At 40.4% G+C, this 18,354-nt stretch overlaps 1 protein-coding gene across 1 annotated transcript in view; it reads right to left on the bottom strand.

Annotated features, from left to right (window-relative positions):
* LOC126262186 (neurofibromin) overlaps positions 1-18,354 on the bottom strand; it is a 502,919-nt gene that overhangs the window by 114,199 nt on the left and 370,366 nt on the right. The window contains exon 45 of the mRNA XM_049958602.1: positions 2,674-2,844. Within this exon, the coding sequence (XP_049814559.1) occupies positions 2,674-2,844 (171 nt within the window). The remainder of the gene's footprint in view (positions 1-2,673; positions 2,845-18,354) is intronic.

Consider the following 18,354-nt stretch of genomic DNA (forward strand, 5'->3'; position numbering starts at 1 on the left):
ATAAAAAATATTTCGAATTTTAGCGTAGTATTTACAATTTTCATAGAAGACAAAATTTATAACTTCTGTATCTGAAAATTACTAGGGATGTAACACAAAAGTATTACTCCTCTTTATATGTGCTTTCAAAATAGGACCCAATCAGATAAAAGTACAGTTTAGCATCTGACGCAAAAAAGCAACGTACCTCCCTGTTACTTTTTATTGCGAGTGAATGGTGAATGCTGTCATGAAACAGAGCTAGTTCACTTCAGTGAGTGACCAGTTCTGATCTGATCTCTGAAAAGAACAGTTTTTCTCATCTCTATTTGTCTCCGCAGTGAGTGACAATTTCTTTGAAACTCCCCCCTCCCCTGCTGCTCCAGTTCTTTAGCCTTTTTAAGAACACGCCACATAGAAAAATCCAGTGGATTGAGGTCAGGTAAAGTACAAGGCCTGCTAGCTCTGTCTATCTTGGACCTTACTGGCAAGATACCTGTTATCTTATATCAGCAGCAAAATGTGTTGCTGCCCCATCATGCACATACTCAATTCTCCAAACATGAGCCATGCTTGAAATTTGAGCTCAAATAGATGGGAACTTAATTGAAAAGTTTACATTTCCCATATATTTCTACTAATTAGGCTAATGTTTCACATTGAAGTTAGTGGTGGATCATAACCACACATTCACAATTGTCTCATAAGTCAGTTGTTTATGGGGGTCTTTACTGGAATGTTTTAACTGCTGTTATTGTATACTTCCACCCATGTCAATTTTTGCTATTACTTATGATGCAGCCTGTATATTTTGTCAACTGAAACCTCAGATTGCTCGAAACCACACAACAAAGTTACCTTAAAGGATAATGGAACTAAGGCTGCTACTGTGTGACTGCATTGGTTATTTGCAATGTTGGCAAAATCTGAATTACATGTAATATTTGCCTGAAGACTTGGTTTTTGCTGATCAGAGCTAGTGAGTCGAGAGCTACAGATACTGTGATATGAATAAATAATACATACTTCTTTTGAAACATGGGAACAGGGAACATCACATGATTAACTGGCAGAGAGAAGGGGATTATACAATAGTTTCTTTTCCGTTCCAATGTAACCTCACACACTCTTTTCCTTCTTTCGAATTACACTAAGACTGATGCACTACAAAACATTAGTTGAGATCTGTCTTCTTCCAACAAAACATATCCTGTAATATCAGTAAATCTGTAATAACATTTAAGTAGTGTTTACGGAGTGAGCAAAAAACGAAACAGTGTGAACGATAATATAAGGTTAAGACTCATGCATCAAAAATGTTGAATCATTGCATGAAAATACCATTTAAAACTATTATTCAACAGAATAAGTACTGAAAATAATGGTTACTTTTAAGATGCAAGTCACAATATCATCTAGTATTTTTTTATAAAAATTACTAGCGACCCGGCCTCACTTCATGATGCAAGGAATACATTTACAATCAATGTAAATACTGTATGTGATCATGGGTATATGTGGGTGTGAGTGATTCAGTATGTATCGGTGACTGGCTGAGGTCGTACAAAGAAGAGGAAAAATAAGAAAAATCATGCACAATCTACATGTTTAGCTCATGCTACAGCACTCCTATTGTGTAGGTTAGTACACACTATGATGCACTGTTGGAACTTGGCACAATTCTTGTTGTAGACTCTTTCGCCATGCCTCATAAGATTCGCGTCCATATCCATGTTTGATTCAAGATGAAAACTAAGTAATCTGCTGCAATGCTGAAAGGATGTACTGTATCTAAACAAAGCAAAGTTGTTTAAGTTGCTGAAGTAATTTTTCAGAGAAACCTTTTTTTGTATCACAAATAAAAACAGCACATGTTTTGGATTTGCATGTTGCTTTTGCTGTGCACTTGTCCTCAAGTGATTGCGGAAAACTACTTGTTGAAAACATTTGATTCCTTTAAATATTTATTACGATATTTCAAAGTCTGAAGATTTCACAGTAAATTGACAGAACAAAATGTGATTTTTGCTTTGAGGGAAACAGATATTAGCAGTCTGAAATTGTTATCATATTTTGAAATGTGTTCCTCAACCATCTGTAGAAGTATTTCCAGCAAGAAATTTCTGAACTCCATTCAAAAAGATCATGCCTATGTTTGTATGATCTTTAAAAGGACTAAATGTTTTTCTTGCCAGGAGATTTGTTTACCAGTCTTCTGTATAATTTGAAAGTTTACAAACCAATAATATCTGAATACTTTAAGGGACATGCACACTGAGTGCACTGCGTGGAACACCTACTGCCTATTGTCAGGACACAAAAGGAAGAGTCTTGTCACACACTGCTGTCGGCCAAGTAGTTCTGCCATTCACCACTAAATGGCAATAGCATCATTTTCACACGGTGGTTGACTATTTCTTCATAGTCCCACCTGTTTGCCACAATATATTCATAAATTATACACACAAACCTTCCTCATAAAAAAGTCTACCTGTTAATACAAACCATATAAAAATCCTTACAGTAGTTCCTGAGATTAGTCTCAATATACAAAGCGAAGCGTTCAGGGAACTTCAATTTATGTATGTACAGAGAAGTTACTTTGTAATTATTGAAAGTAAAAACAAATTGTCATGCAAAAAAGTATCAAAAATGTGATATAACAACCAAGTTAAGATAGATGAAGAAATTTACCTGCCAAATATGCAACACTCTCTGGCATTACTTCAAATTTGTCTCTTTTATGAGGCTTTGCCACTATCCCAAGCAAACTAGTAAGAACGCGTGCTGTTCGAGATACTGTCGTTGGAGTTGGATGTCTGAATCCCTTAAGGAGATGCCCCACAAGAGCAAAATGAAAATTTGCTGTAACAAGAAAACATTACCTTTTTTTACATAATGAAGTATACCAGAAAAATGATGGTTCATGGATCAGTTCTGCCAGTGTATAGCAGGTACATAATAAAACTTTTAGGAACTGACTTTCCAAAGGTTACGACTACAGAGATTGCACACACAACTGACACTTAACGTTATAAAACTGCCTTATTTTAAGTTATTTCAGAATATCATTTTGGAAACTATAAGTGCACCTTCAGGTATTACAGTGTGCCAAATGACTGTATGCACTCTTTCAAGCAAAACTGTAGCTATAACGAAAGAATGAGATAGAATACAAAAATAACATGATTCTTCTTCTTCTTCTTTTTTCCCCCAACTCAACAGAAACGTAGTTCTCCACAGTTTAAAGATACAAAAACGTATTAGTACTCACAATTTGAAATATGTCTATGAGTAATGATTAACAGAAGACACAATCTCACAAGAAAACAATTTCTTATGTTTACCAAAACATACTTCATCACAGCCAGTGTGCTTACTGCCATTCTTTCTCAAAATACAGACACGGAAAATGTGTAAGTTTGGAATCTGTTTACACAATATTTATCTCTGTTGTTACATCATAATTATATGAATTGAATGTTACTTTACATTACATTTTGTATTTACTGTCACTGTCGGCTGATTTTGAGTGCAAGTAAACAGTGAATGCAGCATGTCATCTAGAATATCTTTGTCTGAATTTAGACTAAATATTGCAACAACAAAGATTTTTTCATGTGTATCAATGTGAGAACTACTGTTTCTATGCAACTTTGATTCTGAGCTAGGTTATACTACTGACCAATTGTTTTTTAACATATTATTAAAACTATTTTCTTATTTGCGAGCTGTAGATGGCTATTATATATTTTAACTTCATATCAGAAAAAAAGGCACAATTTGCTAATTAAACATTGTGCTATAGTGCTGGATGAACTTCATTTATACACTCCTGGAAATTGAAATAAGAACACCGTGAATTCATTGTCCCAGGAAGGGGAAACTTTATTGACACATTCCTGGGGTCAGATACATCACATGATCACACTGACAGAACCACAGGCACATAGACACAGGCAACAGAGCATGCACAATGTCGGCACTAGTACAGTGTATATCCACCTTTCGCAGCAATGCAGGCTGCTATTCTCCCATGGAGACGATCGTAGAGATGCTGGATGTAGTCCTGTGGAATGGCTTGCCATGCCATTTCCACCTGGCGCCTCAGTTGGACCAGCGTTCATGCTGGACGTGCAGACCACGTGAGACGACGCTTCATCCAGTCCCAAACATGCTCAATGGGGGACAGATCCGGCGATCTTGCTGGCCAGGGTAGTTGACTTACACCTTCTAGAGCACGTTGGGTGGCACGGGATACATGCGGACGTGCATTGTCCTGTTGGAACAGCAAGTTCCCTTGCCGGTCTAGGAATGGTAGAACGATGGGTTCGATGACGGTTTGGATGTACCGTGCACTATTCAGTGTCCCCTCGACGATCACCAGTGGTGTACGGCCAGTGTAGGAGATCGCTCCCCACACCATGATGCCGGGTGTTGGCCCTGTGTGCCTCGGTCATATGCAGTCCTGATTGTGGCGCTCACCTGCACGGCGCCAAACACGCATACGACCATCATTGGCACCAAGGCAGAAGCGACTCTCATCGCTGAAGACGACACGTCTCCATTCGTCGCCTGTCGCGACACCACTGGAGGCGGGCTGCACGATGTTGGGGCGTGAGCGGAAGACGGCCTAACGGTGTGCGGGACCGTAGCCCAGCTTCATGGAGACGGTTGCGAATGGTCCTCGCCGATACCCCAGGAGCAACAGTGTCCCTAATTTGCTGGGAAGTGGCGGTGCGGTCCCCTACGGCACTGCGTAGGATCCTACGGTCTTGGTGTGCATCCGTGTGTCGCTGCGGTCCGGTCCCAGGTCGACGGGCACGTGCACCTTCCGCCGACCACTGGCGACAACATCGATGTACTGTGGAGACCTCACGCCCCACGTGTTGAGCAATTCGGCGGTACGTCCACCCGGCCTCCCGCATGCCCACTATACGCCCTCGCTCAAAGTCCGTCAACTGCACATACGGTTCACGTCCACGCTGTCGCGGCATGCTACCAGTGTTAAAGACTGCGATGGAGCTCCGTATGCCACGGCAAACTGGCTGACACTGACGGCGGCGGTGCACAAATGCTGCGCAGCTAGCGCCATTCGACGGCCAACACCGTGGTTCCTGGTGTGTCCGCTGTGCCGTGCGTGTGATCATTGCTTGTACAGCCCTCTCGCAGTGTCCGGAGCAAGTATGGTGGGTCTGACACACCGGTGTCAATGTGTTCTTTTTTCCATTTCCGGGAGTGTATGTTCCTGATATTTGTTTACATTACTGACTGCTTTAAATATGCTAACCTGAATTTAAGGTTCACCTCAGTTTGCTTTACTGGTTTTTAGCATGGTAAAGCGTTTGTTGTATTTGTTGTTCTGGAACACAAAATCTGAGTTGGTTGTTTTTGTTTCCTAGTAGGAAGTAAGAAAATATGTAATTTACTGACATCCACAGCTATTCAAAAGCACAGTAATACCTATGACAAATAAAAAAAATAGCTAGTAGCCAAGATAGTCTAGCTCATGTCCTTTGCAGCAACAATAACTGTCACTGTTCACTGATTATACCAATAATTCCCAATTTACCCCCCCCCCCCCCCCACACACACACACACAATATCATGAAAAGGATAGATTGCTACTTGCCATACAGAGTAGGTGTTGATTCACAGATGGACACAATGAAAAGGCTGTTAACATTTAAGCTTTATGTCAAAAAGGCCTGCTTCAGAAATAGAAAACATACACAACCAAGCACAATGCACACACTCATGCCCACTGTCTCACGCCACTGAGGCCCAGCTGTCGACTGTGACCGTGTCTGATGTGAGTAGCAGTCTGCGATGGGTGTTGGGGGTAAGGAGGAATCATGGGTTGGAGAAAAGAAGAGATAGCAGGTAGGAGTGGCAGAAGGTGGTGTGATGACTGTGAGAGTGTGCAGGGACGTTATAATGGATCACCCTCCTCTAACATCCCCTTTTTTTCTGTAGAAATAGCCAATAGTATGTATGCTGTCGATTCTTGTATAGGTGAACATTCTCAGCTGCTTAACTGAATGAACTTCATATGATTTTGTATATGATGTATTACATTTCAGGTTAAAATGTATAAAAAGAAATCAATTTGTTAGTACTCTGTACATGCACTCATCTTCCAAAAATATTTGAAATTACAAAATTTCTGGCAACTTAAAATTCATATTATTAATTGCACAATTTAACACTAATTATTAAATTTATTTCTGGATTTATTTATAAAACAATGATATAATTTGGTAAAGATTCTTCTCCTGTAAAGAAAGTTTGTAAACTCTTTTGCTTTGTAAACTCTTTGGTAATTGTGAGTACAGCAGAATGTAAGTAATAGTGGGCATGCCTCTGATGGAATCAGATGTGTTTTTGATCAAGTTTCTAATAATGTAATTTGTGGTGTAGTAAAAATGGAGATTGTGAAGTCAGTGTGGTATAGAAGAATGGGATAAAATAAAAGGTATTCATAGCAACAGTCAAATCTTCATCATATTGGAACAAATAAGCCCTCGGTCACAAATATTAAGTCAAAATTGACCTGGTTTCGACACTACTATGAGCATTGTCTTCAGAATTAGACTAACTGTTCTAAACGAGTCTCGTTGCAACCCTTGTTCACAGTACGAGCAGCCCTTAGCGGCTCGCCATCTCACAACTGTTCATGACGTCGCCTTTCCAGCTCAGATCTTTTTTAATATGTGACTTGTAAGTACTCCATCTTTTCCAGTCAGTACAAACTTTAATTTTATTAATGTGCTATATACCTAATATGTTTTAGAACAGTTACTTTAATTCTGAAGACGACGCTCATAGTAGCGTCGAAACCAGGTCAATTTTGACTTAATATTTGTGACTGAGGGCTTATTTGTTCCAATATAATTCTGACACGGTCACTGAACCTTAGCAGCTATGTTCAAAGTTTTATAAATCTTCATCAGTTATTCTGTCTTAAGGAACCTGTTAAATCATAATTACGGCCTCAAGAATGTACCCCTAGACACAATAATTACAGCCAACAACATGAAGAGTAAATCAAGGTAAGTAAAGAAGTTCTTCTTTAGTATATCTTACGCCTATCGAAGCTTTCAAAATTTGTGCAAAGACGGAGAATTTTAATAGTGATGTGTGGGAGAGTAAGATTGCAATGTGGAGGGGACAGGATGGGGCTGCCAGGTGCAGTCAGGCTCTCTTCCCTTATTCCAGCATGCACATACTGACCTCACCTAATCCATTTACACCTGATGACCCCTCTCTTCACATATATCCACCCAACAACCAGCATCCCACCAGTATAATCCTTCTATTTACTTATTTTTAATGCCAAAGTGTTTTCACATTTATTTTAGTTCGTTTTTGTATTCACTAATGGCTGTCCTCCCTCCAAGTTTCATCTTATTTTCCCAATACTTCATCTGTTTCATCCTTTTTGTGATTTATCCTTACATTCTTTTAGGCAGTTTTTTTATCATCCATTATGAACTCTTTCTGCTTCCACCTGCACCATTACAGAAAAGTTTCCCTATCCCTAGCCAGAACCCACTCCCACTGTGCCTGCATTGTTGCCTAGCTCATGGGATCCTTCCAGCTGACCTGAACATCAAATTACCCATCTCCACTGCAACCTCTCCTCTCTATCTGACATCTCCACTGCAACCTCTCCTCTCTATCTGATCAAATTCCACAAGTCCACAGCCTGCATCAACCTAGTCCTGCAGTACCATATAAATTAGACCAAAAATTCCTTGTAATACCTTCTCTCCATATGTAAAATTTTGCTGTTGTGCAATCCCAGATTCCTGCAACCCGTGTCCCAGACTGAAACTCTTGCCCTCCGTGCTCACCATCAGCTCCCGCCTTTGACTACCACTACCCACCACCTTTACAGAAGCCTCCAAACCTCCCTCTCATCCCCTCGTAGTTGATCGAGCCTGCTTCGTACACTTATTACACGTATATTTACAATACAATCAGAAACAACTTTTCAACACCATATACTCTTCAGACCTGAAACAGTTTTGAACCTGTGCTCCAAAATCCTCAGTACCACAGAAGTATCAATCCGTTCCAAAGGCCTTGACCCACATCTAAATTCAATTATTCTGGAGCCCCTACAGTGGGAACACTTTTTTGCCACCAACCCTACTAATCAGACTCAAACCAAAATCAATATCGAGCCTTGGCTGACTCATTTCACTCCTGCAACCAACTGTGGCACAACCCCACTGCTCCCAAATCACCCCCTGTTAACTTTCCAGAATTTCCTAACCTCGAACCTTACCTCACTGTCATTTGCAAATTCTTCAGCATTGAAATCAACCTTACATGCACAGGAAGAACTGCAATCCACCACCTAAAAGTTAATTTTAATCTTATTATCCCACCTGCCAACAAAGGCTCCAACAAAGTGGGACCGCAGGTATACCTATTAGAGACACTTCGTCAGCTGTCAGATTAGTCAACCTGCAAACCCTGTCACAGTGGCCCCTTACCAAAAAACCAGTAGGATCTCCAGTCCGTCCTCAAATCCTTAGGCTCATTTCAGAAACTCTCCTCCGAATATATCTCCCTCCTCACCCCTATCACTACCTGAAGTCCTACCTCCTACATGCTGTCTAAAGTCCATAAACCTAACCTCCCAGGATGCCCCATTCTGACAGGTTACTAATGCCCCACTGAGTGAATCTCTGTTCTCATCGACCTTCACCTTCAGCCTACTACCCGTAACCTAATTTCCTACATAAAAGACACTAATTCCTCCACCAACTATAGTTTCTGTTCCTTTACCTCCAGCACCCTGCTCATCGCTGTTGACACCACATTCCTCCGTACTAACTTCACCAATGCCCATCGCCTTGTTGCCACCTTTACCAAAGCTTAATTTTTCCAAACCTACAACCTCCTTCCTGTTAACCATGACCAAATAATCCTTACCCACAATTGCTTCTCCCTTCAAGGCATCACTCCTGAACAAATCCACAGTACAATAATAGTCATCCACATGGCACTATCCTATGCCAACATCTTTATGAACTTCTAGAGGAGGGGAGGGGTGAGGGAACTACCCAGAAACCCAAACCCCTCACCTGTTTCTGTTTCACTGATGACATTCTCGTCACTGACTGTGAGGGCACCCTATCCACCTTCTTCCAGAACCCAACACCTTCTCCTTCATTTCATCCTCCTCAACCCAACAAGCTGCCTTTCTCTACGTTGACCTCTGTCTCAAGGGTGGCTTATCAGTACCTTAATCTACATCAAACTTACCAACCATCAGCAATACCTTCACTTCGACAGATGCCATGCATTCCGTACCAACACCTATGGTAAACACATCCGTAATGATGAGCAGATCCTCTCCAAATATGTCAATTATCTCACTCAACCGTAAGAGATGGAAATTACTCTGTCAACCTTGTACAGAAACAGGTCTATCATGCCATTTGTATCCAATCACTTACCACCTCCCACATACATGACATCTGTCCATAAAGGAGCACTCCTCTTGCGACTCAGTACCACCCAGGATTGAAGCAACTGCATGACATTCTCCGCTAGGGTTCCAAGTATCTCTTGTCTGAAATGAGTAATATCACAGCTGCTGTCCTCCCCCACCCCTCCCATAGTGGTATTCCACTGCTCATCAGACCTACGCAATGTCGTTGTCCATCCATGCTCCACTCCTGCTCCCAACCCTTGCCTCACAGCTCATATCCCTGCAATAGACCTAGATGCAAGACCTGTCCCATATATCCTATGACTATCACCTACTCTAGTCCTGTCACAAGCATCTTCTAACCCATCAAAGGCAGGGCTACCTGTGAAAGCAGTCAAAAGCAGTCAAATGATCCATAAACTAAGCTGCAACCATGCTTTTACAAGGACATAACAACTACCCAGCTGTCTGTCCGCATGAATGGCCACCAACAAACTGTGGCCAAGGGACAGCTGGACCACCCAGTTGCTGAATATGCAGCCCAATAAGAAGTGTTTCACTTCAGTAACTGCTTCACGACCTGTGCCATTTGGATTCCTCCTACTGACACCAGCTTTTCTGAACTGCACAGGTGCTAACTCTCCGTACAACATACTCTACATCCCTATAAGCCCTCCTGCTTCAGCCACTGCTATTCCATGTCCTCCACCTACCTATACCCTTCCCTGATCCCACTCCAGCACTACACATGCCTTCTATTCTGCCAGCACACCTCTTCTCCATTTCTCTTCCTTCTCACCCCCCCCCCCCCCCCCGCCCCCCCAACCCTGGCCCAGCTCTACTTCCTGACTCTGCACCTAGCAGAGCACAGTCCTGCCCCCACTATGTTCCTGCATGCTCCCACAGGTAGTACAACATTTTATCTCACCTCTCCCCTTCTATACCTCACGCTCTCCACCCCCACGTCCTCCTCTTGTCCTTACACCCCCCCCCCAACCCATTTCAGTTTCCATGTATGTGTGTGAATGTTTAGCAGTCTTTCCATTGTGCCTGTCTGTGGCTCAATGACTCCTCTATGTGAGTAGCTATACATCCTCTTCATAATAGTGTTGTAAGTATTATTGTGTTGCACATGATATGCTGCATTTTTGTACAGAACTGTAGCTGAAATGGATAGGCTCTCAGTGGAAATACAAAACCTATTGTAATATAATATTCAGCAGACAAAAGTGCAACATAAGGTAAAGTAATAAATTTAGTGTCAACAGTTTCCCAATTCGAATACTTCCCACATCTATACTTTCATAAGAAATAAAAAAAAACTGACATTTCGAAATGGTAAGAACCTTTGTGTTACTGCAGAACGGCACACCTATTATCATCCTATTCTGCACGCCCAGAGGCAAAGCTGTGAAACCATAATGACTATCAGCAAAATCACTAAAATGTTATAGCTAATGAATTCTGCAATATTTTCCCATCTACTTTCAGCAATTTTTATAGACATTTAAATTTCTATAAATGCGCTCCCAACTTGTCATGCAAATCATGCCTTCTGCTTTTACTGTCGGTTGTAGAACAATAAGTACTTATATATTTCTTGCATTTTGTTTTGTGTCTTCCTTATTTATGCAACTAAAGGTGAATTAGCTGTAAGACAGCCTGAAATTTGCTGAGGTATTTGTTTGAACAATCTTCAGATATTTCACTGCCATAATCATATGGCAAGTAATCATCATAATCAGCAGCAGCAACAGGTGTTTGAAATACCCTAATGGATAAATTGCCCTTCAGATTTTTCCATGCATTACAAATTTCAGTTATATTCAGCCATGTTTCTGCTACAAGTTTTATAATTCCATCTACATGCTTTCTGTTAGGTCATCGCTTTGAACTTTTCTTATCTCTTGAACTTTAGCAAACACACTAAACTCTTGCTAATCTAGCCCTCAGTGGCTGGTCTCTCAGTGATCTGGCCCACTTCCAGCCTCTAGTCACTCAAGCAGAAATGGACCACACAATAATGAATTCTCATGTGCAACAAAGTTGTTAGTTAACTACAATGTTAAAAAATGTTAAACATATTTGAAATTGCAGATTATTTTTTATGTTTCAGTATCACAGCTTCAAAAGGAAATACATTATGCTACATCTCAAGCAGAAACTCAAAATTAGAAATAAGTTGAACTGAAGTTCTTTGCAGAAAGCCATTGCTGCTGAGTACAATGTTGGATGAGCAATTATTTATGACGAAACTTTAAAAGATGTAGAGATAATCAAAAGTGTAGAGCAAAGTTATGATAAAACTGATGAAGAAGAAGGTACAGGACAAGAGAACATGAAGATATTTCATACTGCTAGTGCTGAAGCTACAACATCTTCCTGGAGTACATTATACAACAATCAGAAACATGCAGTACCGTTGTAATGCTTAGAAAGCCATTGTGTGAAAAGCATACTGCCATTGCATGTCATCATTGCCACAACTAAAAATTTGGAACAAATTTCATAGTGAGTGATGCTACTGTATTTGTACACACTTAAGCACTAACTATTCTATGAAAATGAATGTATCTTTGGATTTAATACATTATAAACACCATGTGTTTACACTAAATGTAAGATACTCTCAATAATCTATAACTTCTGCTAATTTGGCACCCATATGTGCAAGGAATGGCTGGATTAGCAACAGTCTAGTGTAACTTTCTTGAACTATTGATCACCCATTTGCCCATTTACTTGTCCTCCGCAATTACAATCATAATTATGACTTCCACACCAGATTGTTCCTGCCAACATGTATGTCTCTAATGCTTGCTCAGCAACCCTATGCTTCTGAAAGCTTTCCACAGTAAAAGTCCGTATCTCAATCCTGGAATGGTATCAGGGCATGATTGGGGGGAAATGGAGGTGAATCACGGTTAGACAGATGCGTAAAATGAGTGAGGCAGCATTCAGTATTGATTTTGGCTTGACTCTGAGCCCCTCTATAAATATGCCAAAGATCTCACTGAGGCCTTTACAGACCAATGTTACCCACCAAACCTCATACAGAAACTGACATCACACACCTTGTCTCCCAGTCACACACCATCCTCCAAGTATCCACTGACCAGCCACAAAGGAGAAGCCCCTTAGTGACTCAGCACCATCTACGATTGGAGCAACTGAATCACATTCTCTGCTAATGTGTAAATTACTTCTCAAGCCAGGAAATGAGAAATATCATCCACACCCCTTCGACAGTGGTGTCCTGCTGCCCATCCAACTAGCACTCTGTACTTTTCCATTCCTGCTCTTAACCCCTTGCCCCACGGCTCATATCCCTGTGAAAGACCTAGATGCAGTCCTGTCCCATGCATGCTACCACTACCACCTACTCCAGTCCTGTCACAAGCATTTCCTGCCCGATTGAGGGTAGGGTCCCTGTGAAAGTAGACATACAGTCTACCAACTTAGCTGCAAAAACTGTGCAGCGTTCTATGTGGGTGTGGCTAACGAGCTGTCTGTCTGCATAAAAGGCCACTGCCAACATGTGATCAAGAAATAGCTGTGCAACCCAGCTGTCGAGCATATTGTGCAATACAGTGTACCCAGTTTCAGTGATTGCTTTACATCCTGTGCCACCTGGAATCTCCTCACCAGCATCAGCTTTTCTGAACTGAACAGGTGGGAACTCTCACTGCAAAATATGCATTGTTCCTGTAATCCCGGCGGCCTCAATCTTCACTAGACCCTGTTGTCCACCTTACTCTAGTCCTTCCCTGCTCCCATTCCAGTCCCATACATGCCTTCTATTCACACTATACCCACGTAGAACTTTTCACCCCCCCCCCCCCCCCAACTCCAGTACAGCCTCCTGACAGTACACCCAGCAGCTACCATATCTATCATATCTATGCACACTATCACAGGCAGCACTTTTCTCCTCTCCTACCCTGTCAACCCTCCCCCTTCCTGCCTCACACATGTTCTGTACTTCTACCAGCCCCCCCCCCCCCCCCCCCCTCACCCTGAAGCTGAGATCACTACTCATGATGGCCATAGCACACAGAGACAACTGTGGCCAAGTATGTGAAAGTTGTGCATGTATGTATTTCTTTATATGACAAAGGACTCTATTCGATAGCTAATCCAAAAGTCTACTTTTAAATGTGCATGTCTGCTGCTCAATGCCTTCTCTATGTGGTGAGTGGCACTGTATTCTAATTCATATTGTTATTCCATACAGGAATTTCCATTGCTTAAAATATTTCTGGCCACTTTTACTCCTCGTTTTCTTCTTTTCCTCTCCATCCAATCATTGTGTTTGTAGCAGGATCCAACACAAAATATCATCAACTGTTTCTATAACATCACTGCTAATCTGTATTGTTTTTCTTTCTGATGTGTTGACATTACATTTGTAGTTTTACCAAAACTAATTCTTAGGCCCACTTCCCAACTAAATTTATTCCACTCATTGTTGATGCTTATGTGTATTAAAGCCAAAGAATACAATGACATCAGAGAAATGGAGATGGTTAATATGAACTCTTTCTTCTTTTTTCCAGATTAGGGACTTGAAAATATGTTATAGATATGCTGAGAATAGTTATGGTGGTAAGGAATCTTGTTGCCCAACTCTTCTTTCAGTTTATCAGTTATTGAATTTATCCAATTACAAGAAGAGGTTTTCTCCCCCAAATCAATTCATTCAAAAAATATGGGGTCATCTTACATTCACAGATTAAACTACTGCTCATCCATAACAGCTTGACGATTTTACTGGTGCTGCCAGAAATGGAGAAAATCAATACTAGTCGAAAAATATTCAGCTGTCTCCAAGTGTGAGCAATGTGAAGCTGTCTCTAGATGTGAAATAAGTGAAACCCCACTTTTACACTTTTCAAGGGACTTCAGAGAAATGGTGTAAAACACAGGACAATGTAAAATGTAGAAAATAATGTTTTAAGCTATAAATGTTACATATAAGATACCCCTTGCATTTTATATATGATATATGTACATAACAGGCATTAAAAGACTTGTCAGAGACTTGTTTATGATCTAATGAAGGTTTATTATCAAATAAAAACCACTAATGTAACTGGAACTGACAACTGTCTGGGAAGCCGGAATGTTTGACTCAATTTCATACGTCACAGTCCATGTTTTTGTAAGCCTGCAGGTGTCATTCTTTATTTAAGTAATAAAATACTGCACTAGTTACGTATTTTTTCATGCTTAGAACGGCACATTTAGAAAATTTTTTCTCGTTGCCAAGTGCAAATAGATTAGATTAGATTAGATTAGATTAGATTAAATAAGTATTTTGTGTGGTGTCTGAATATATGTTATTCTGTGTCTCTTGCACTGTAGTCATCTTTTTGAGGTTTATCAGGTACTGTGCCTCATCAGGTATGTAGAAAACCACACACACACACACAAACTATCACTCACATTGTTTGTGTAACATCACGAAAAATACATACATAAATACTGCTCTTAACAACAAGGATAAATTCTTGAAACATGTTTTGCTCAGCATGAATAAAATACGTAACGAGTGCTGTGTTTACACTAAAAACATCTGAGCAATGCAAAGTGAATGATACTGTCAACTAGTGCTCCAAATGGTCATACTCCAAAACACACTAAATATTGTTCGACAAAGGTGTCATGATGATCACAAAAATCACGAAACTGCATTTGCACAGTAGATACAGTTTGGAAATGGCTGTGACTGGTCATGATATCTTCATTTGAACGAACCTAGTTACTCCCATCAGCCACCAAGCAAAGTAGAACTTGGCAGCAGCGAGAGATACGGGACGAACTGTTCCAACTTTTACACATTTACTGGTTCAAATCCACTGAGTAACGTGCACTGGTGTGAAGAAACTTAACCACGTAACATTTGTAAACACTACCGGATGGCCAACATCATGCCAGCGTCATCCTTTTCTCCACAAACATTTTTTTGTAATGCATATATCACGGGAAAATCATAAATATGTCGACACAAAATCAGGTGCAAATTACCATTGTGGGCATAGGGGACCAATAAAACATGTCGTAAGCGGCGGGCAAACATTAATTCAGGGAACGTAAAAGCGGGGTTATACTGTTTTACTGTGCATATTGATACAGGTAACGGTGCCAGTCCTGCAGCAAGCAGTCAATGCTACCTTCCTCTCACGCTCCTCCAGTCCTAATGTAAGGCAATGTTCGCCTCCTGGCATTCCTGACAACCACCACAGAAATACGCCAACTTATTGTGGACCAACAAAACTGCTGCTGAGGTTTCCATTATTACATTGTGTAATCGAGTAAGTAAAGATTTTATATACCAGAGTAGCACTTCTGCCAGTTTAGCAAAACAAAATGTCTTTTGTATAAATCTTTAATGTGGTGTATCACTGAAACTGCATTGAGCAATGACATCAAGGTGGTGGCTGCCTGTTTTGCTTCTATCAGTTGCAGTACAAGACACTTGATCTCATCAGCTAATCATATCACAGAACATTATGCATGCAACAAGATTAAAATAATGACGTTTAATGTCTCATATTGAAGGTATTTTAAATCTCTCTCTCTGCAACTACAAAAAATGTTTATTTTGTTACCAATTATGTTTAGTTTTATTTTATGGTGCTCGCTTTCCAGATCAAAAAAACCAGTTTGTTACAAAAAATGTTGATTTTACTTATGGTATTTTATGTCTGATTTTTGCTCACATCAGGAAATGGCACCTGCTTGCATGTTTTCAAGGTATTCCTTCATGAGCCACTGTTGATTTCAGCCTAAATCCACACTGCTTTCCAGAACTATGCACTTCTTGATGTAAAATGCAACACAATGCAGTACCACAAAGCAATTTGGGAGTAGACGCATTCCCTAGTTTAGGGGTAGGCTGGCATGAACAGTGCCAAAGAAAGGAATATGCCTAAAGCATGCAAGCAAATAGTGTTTCCTGATGTGAGTGAAAATCGGACATAAAATACTGATCTGGAAAGCAAGCCACATTTACATATCTTCCATTACAGACCACTGTTTTCTGGCAAAATATGCATTTTCTTACAGATGGATTTAAAATACCTTCAGTATTTACACAGTAACTATAGACAATATGGCCACACAAATTAAGTTAATGTATAAAATTAATATATAAACAGTATTATGCCTCCACAAATTGTGGTTACACAGGACACTAATAACACAGCTCACAAGCAGCAATGACATATTCTTGCTTGTCAAAAAAATTTGGCTGTTTATTTCTGAATATGTCACAATTTCAATTGCTTATGTGGGACCCTTAAAATTGCCTCTGTCCTACAGCACTGCTGATTTTCAATTTTGGCTACGATGTTAATCTGAAGTTGTACGATTTCTGCCAATTCAGCTGTAGGAAGCTTAAGGGACAACATATTTTTCACTCAGTATGCTTATACTGTCAGTGCTGTAAGACTTGTAAATTGTAGGAATTGATAATGGAGGCAAATTACAGCCATGACTCAGCTGAGAGACACTGATCTAAAATTTTCAAACAACTTACGGGAATTCAGCCAGGTAATATTAACAGCGACCGCCGATATTTCGGCGGGGTGTGCTCGTGCTGTTAACATTACCTGGCTGAATTCCCGTAAGTTGTTTGAAAATTGTATATGCCAGGAGAAAGTCAGGTCTCACTAATCTAAAAGTTTGCTGTTCCCAAATGGTTCACACAGACTATGTGACACTCATTTTAAGTTAATAGTGATTCATGAAGCAGAGGCCACAAAAAATTGTGTAGCAGGAAGAAAATTTGGTGTCACCAAAGTGAATAGCCGTAGGTGGTGTCAGATAAAGAATAAATTAAAGAATGTCAGTTTTGTATACTAGACTTTCAGGAGAGCAAAGCAGAGAAGACTTCATGATTTGGAGCAGCAGGTTGTTCAGTGCATGAAAGAGAAACGCAATGAACGTGTTCCAATTAGTCAAGAAATTATTCAAGTGATGTCACTGATAATAAAGAACAATTTTTCAACTGCGTGCATCGCAGAATTCAAAGCAAGTACTAGCTGGTATGTGCAAATAACAAAGAGAAATGGCTTACATTACGATGCAAAATTTCACTATCTCAGTGACTTCCCATAGTGTATGACAAAAAACTATTGCATGTCAGTGTCATATAATCAATCTTAGCAAATGGCTTGACTTTTTGCTATGTCATATGCACATTGCTGATTAGACATCTGCTTATTTTGATATCCTGTCAAATGTTACTGTTTATGAGAAGGACAATAAAAGTGTTCCTATATAAGGACCTCTGGCAATGAAAAGTCCAGAATAATGGCAATGCTGAGTTGGCTAGCAGATGGAAGGAAGCTCTTCCCAATGTGATTCTTTGCAAGAAAATGATAATGAACGAAAAATGGCGTGCAGTGCTTATCTTTAGATGCCGAAAAGGGATGGATGACAAATGATCTGATGCTAGATTGCTTGCAGGTTATTTGGAAAAGAATACAAGGCTCTTTGCTTAACAGAAGTAAAATGTTGGTGCTGAATTATTTTGGGGACACCTCACCGAGGAAGTTCAGGATTTGATAGCAAAGAACAATGTAGACCTGGTAATAATTCCTGGCGACATGACCTCACAACTTAAATGAATGGATGTTGAGAATTGATCTTTCAAGGTCCACCTGCAACAGATTTACAGCGAGTGGCTTCTTCTAGGGGATCGTGCTCTCACTCCAAGGGGGAAGTTAAAGGACCCTCGGTATCCATACTGGGCCAGTGGATCCTTTCTGTCTGGGGCAGAATATCAAGTGAATCTATTATGAAAGGATTCAAAAATTACTGCGTATCATATGCTATGGATGGCTCAGAAGATGACATACTATGGGAGGAGAGTCAGGAAGGAAGAAATGACAGTAGGCTTATGAATGAAGATTGTGTTATAG

This window comes from Schistocerca nitens, chromosome 1 (assembly GCF_023898315.1).
Source record: "Schistocerca nitens isolate TAMUIC-IGC-003100 chromosome 1, iqSchNite1.1, whole genome shotgun sequence".
In the NCBI taxonomy this organism is placed as follows: domain Eukaryota; kingdom Metazoa; phylum Arthropoda; class Insecta; order Orthoptera; family Acrididae; genus Schistocerca; species Schistocerca nitens.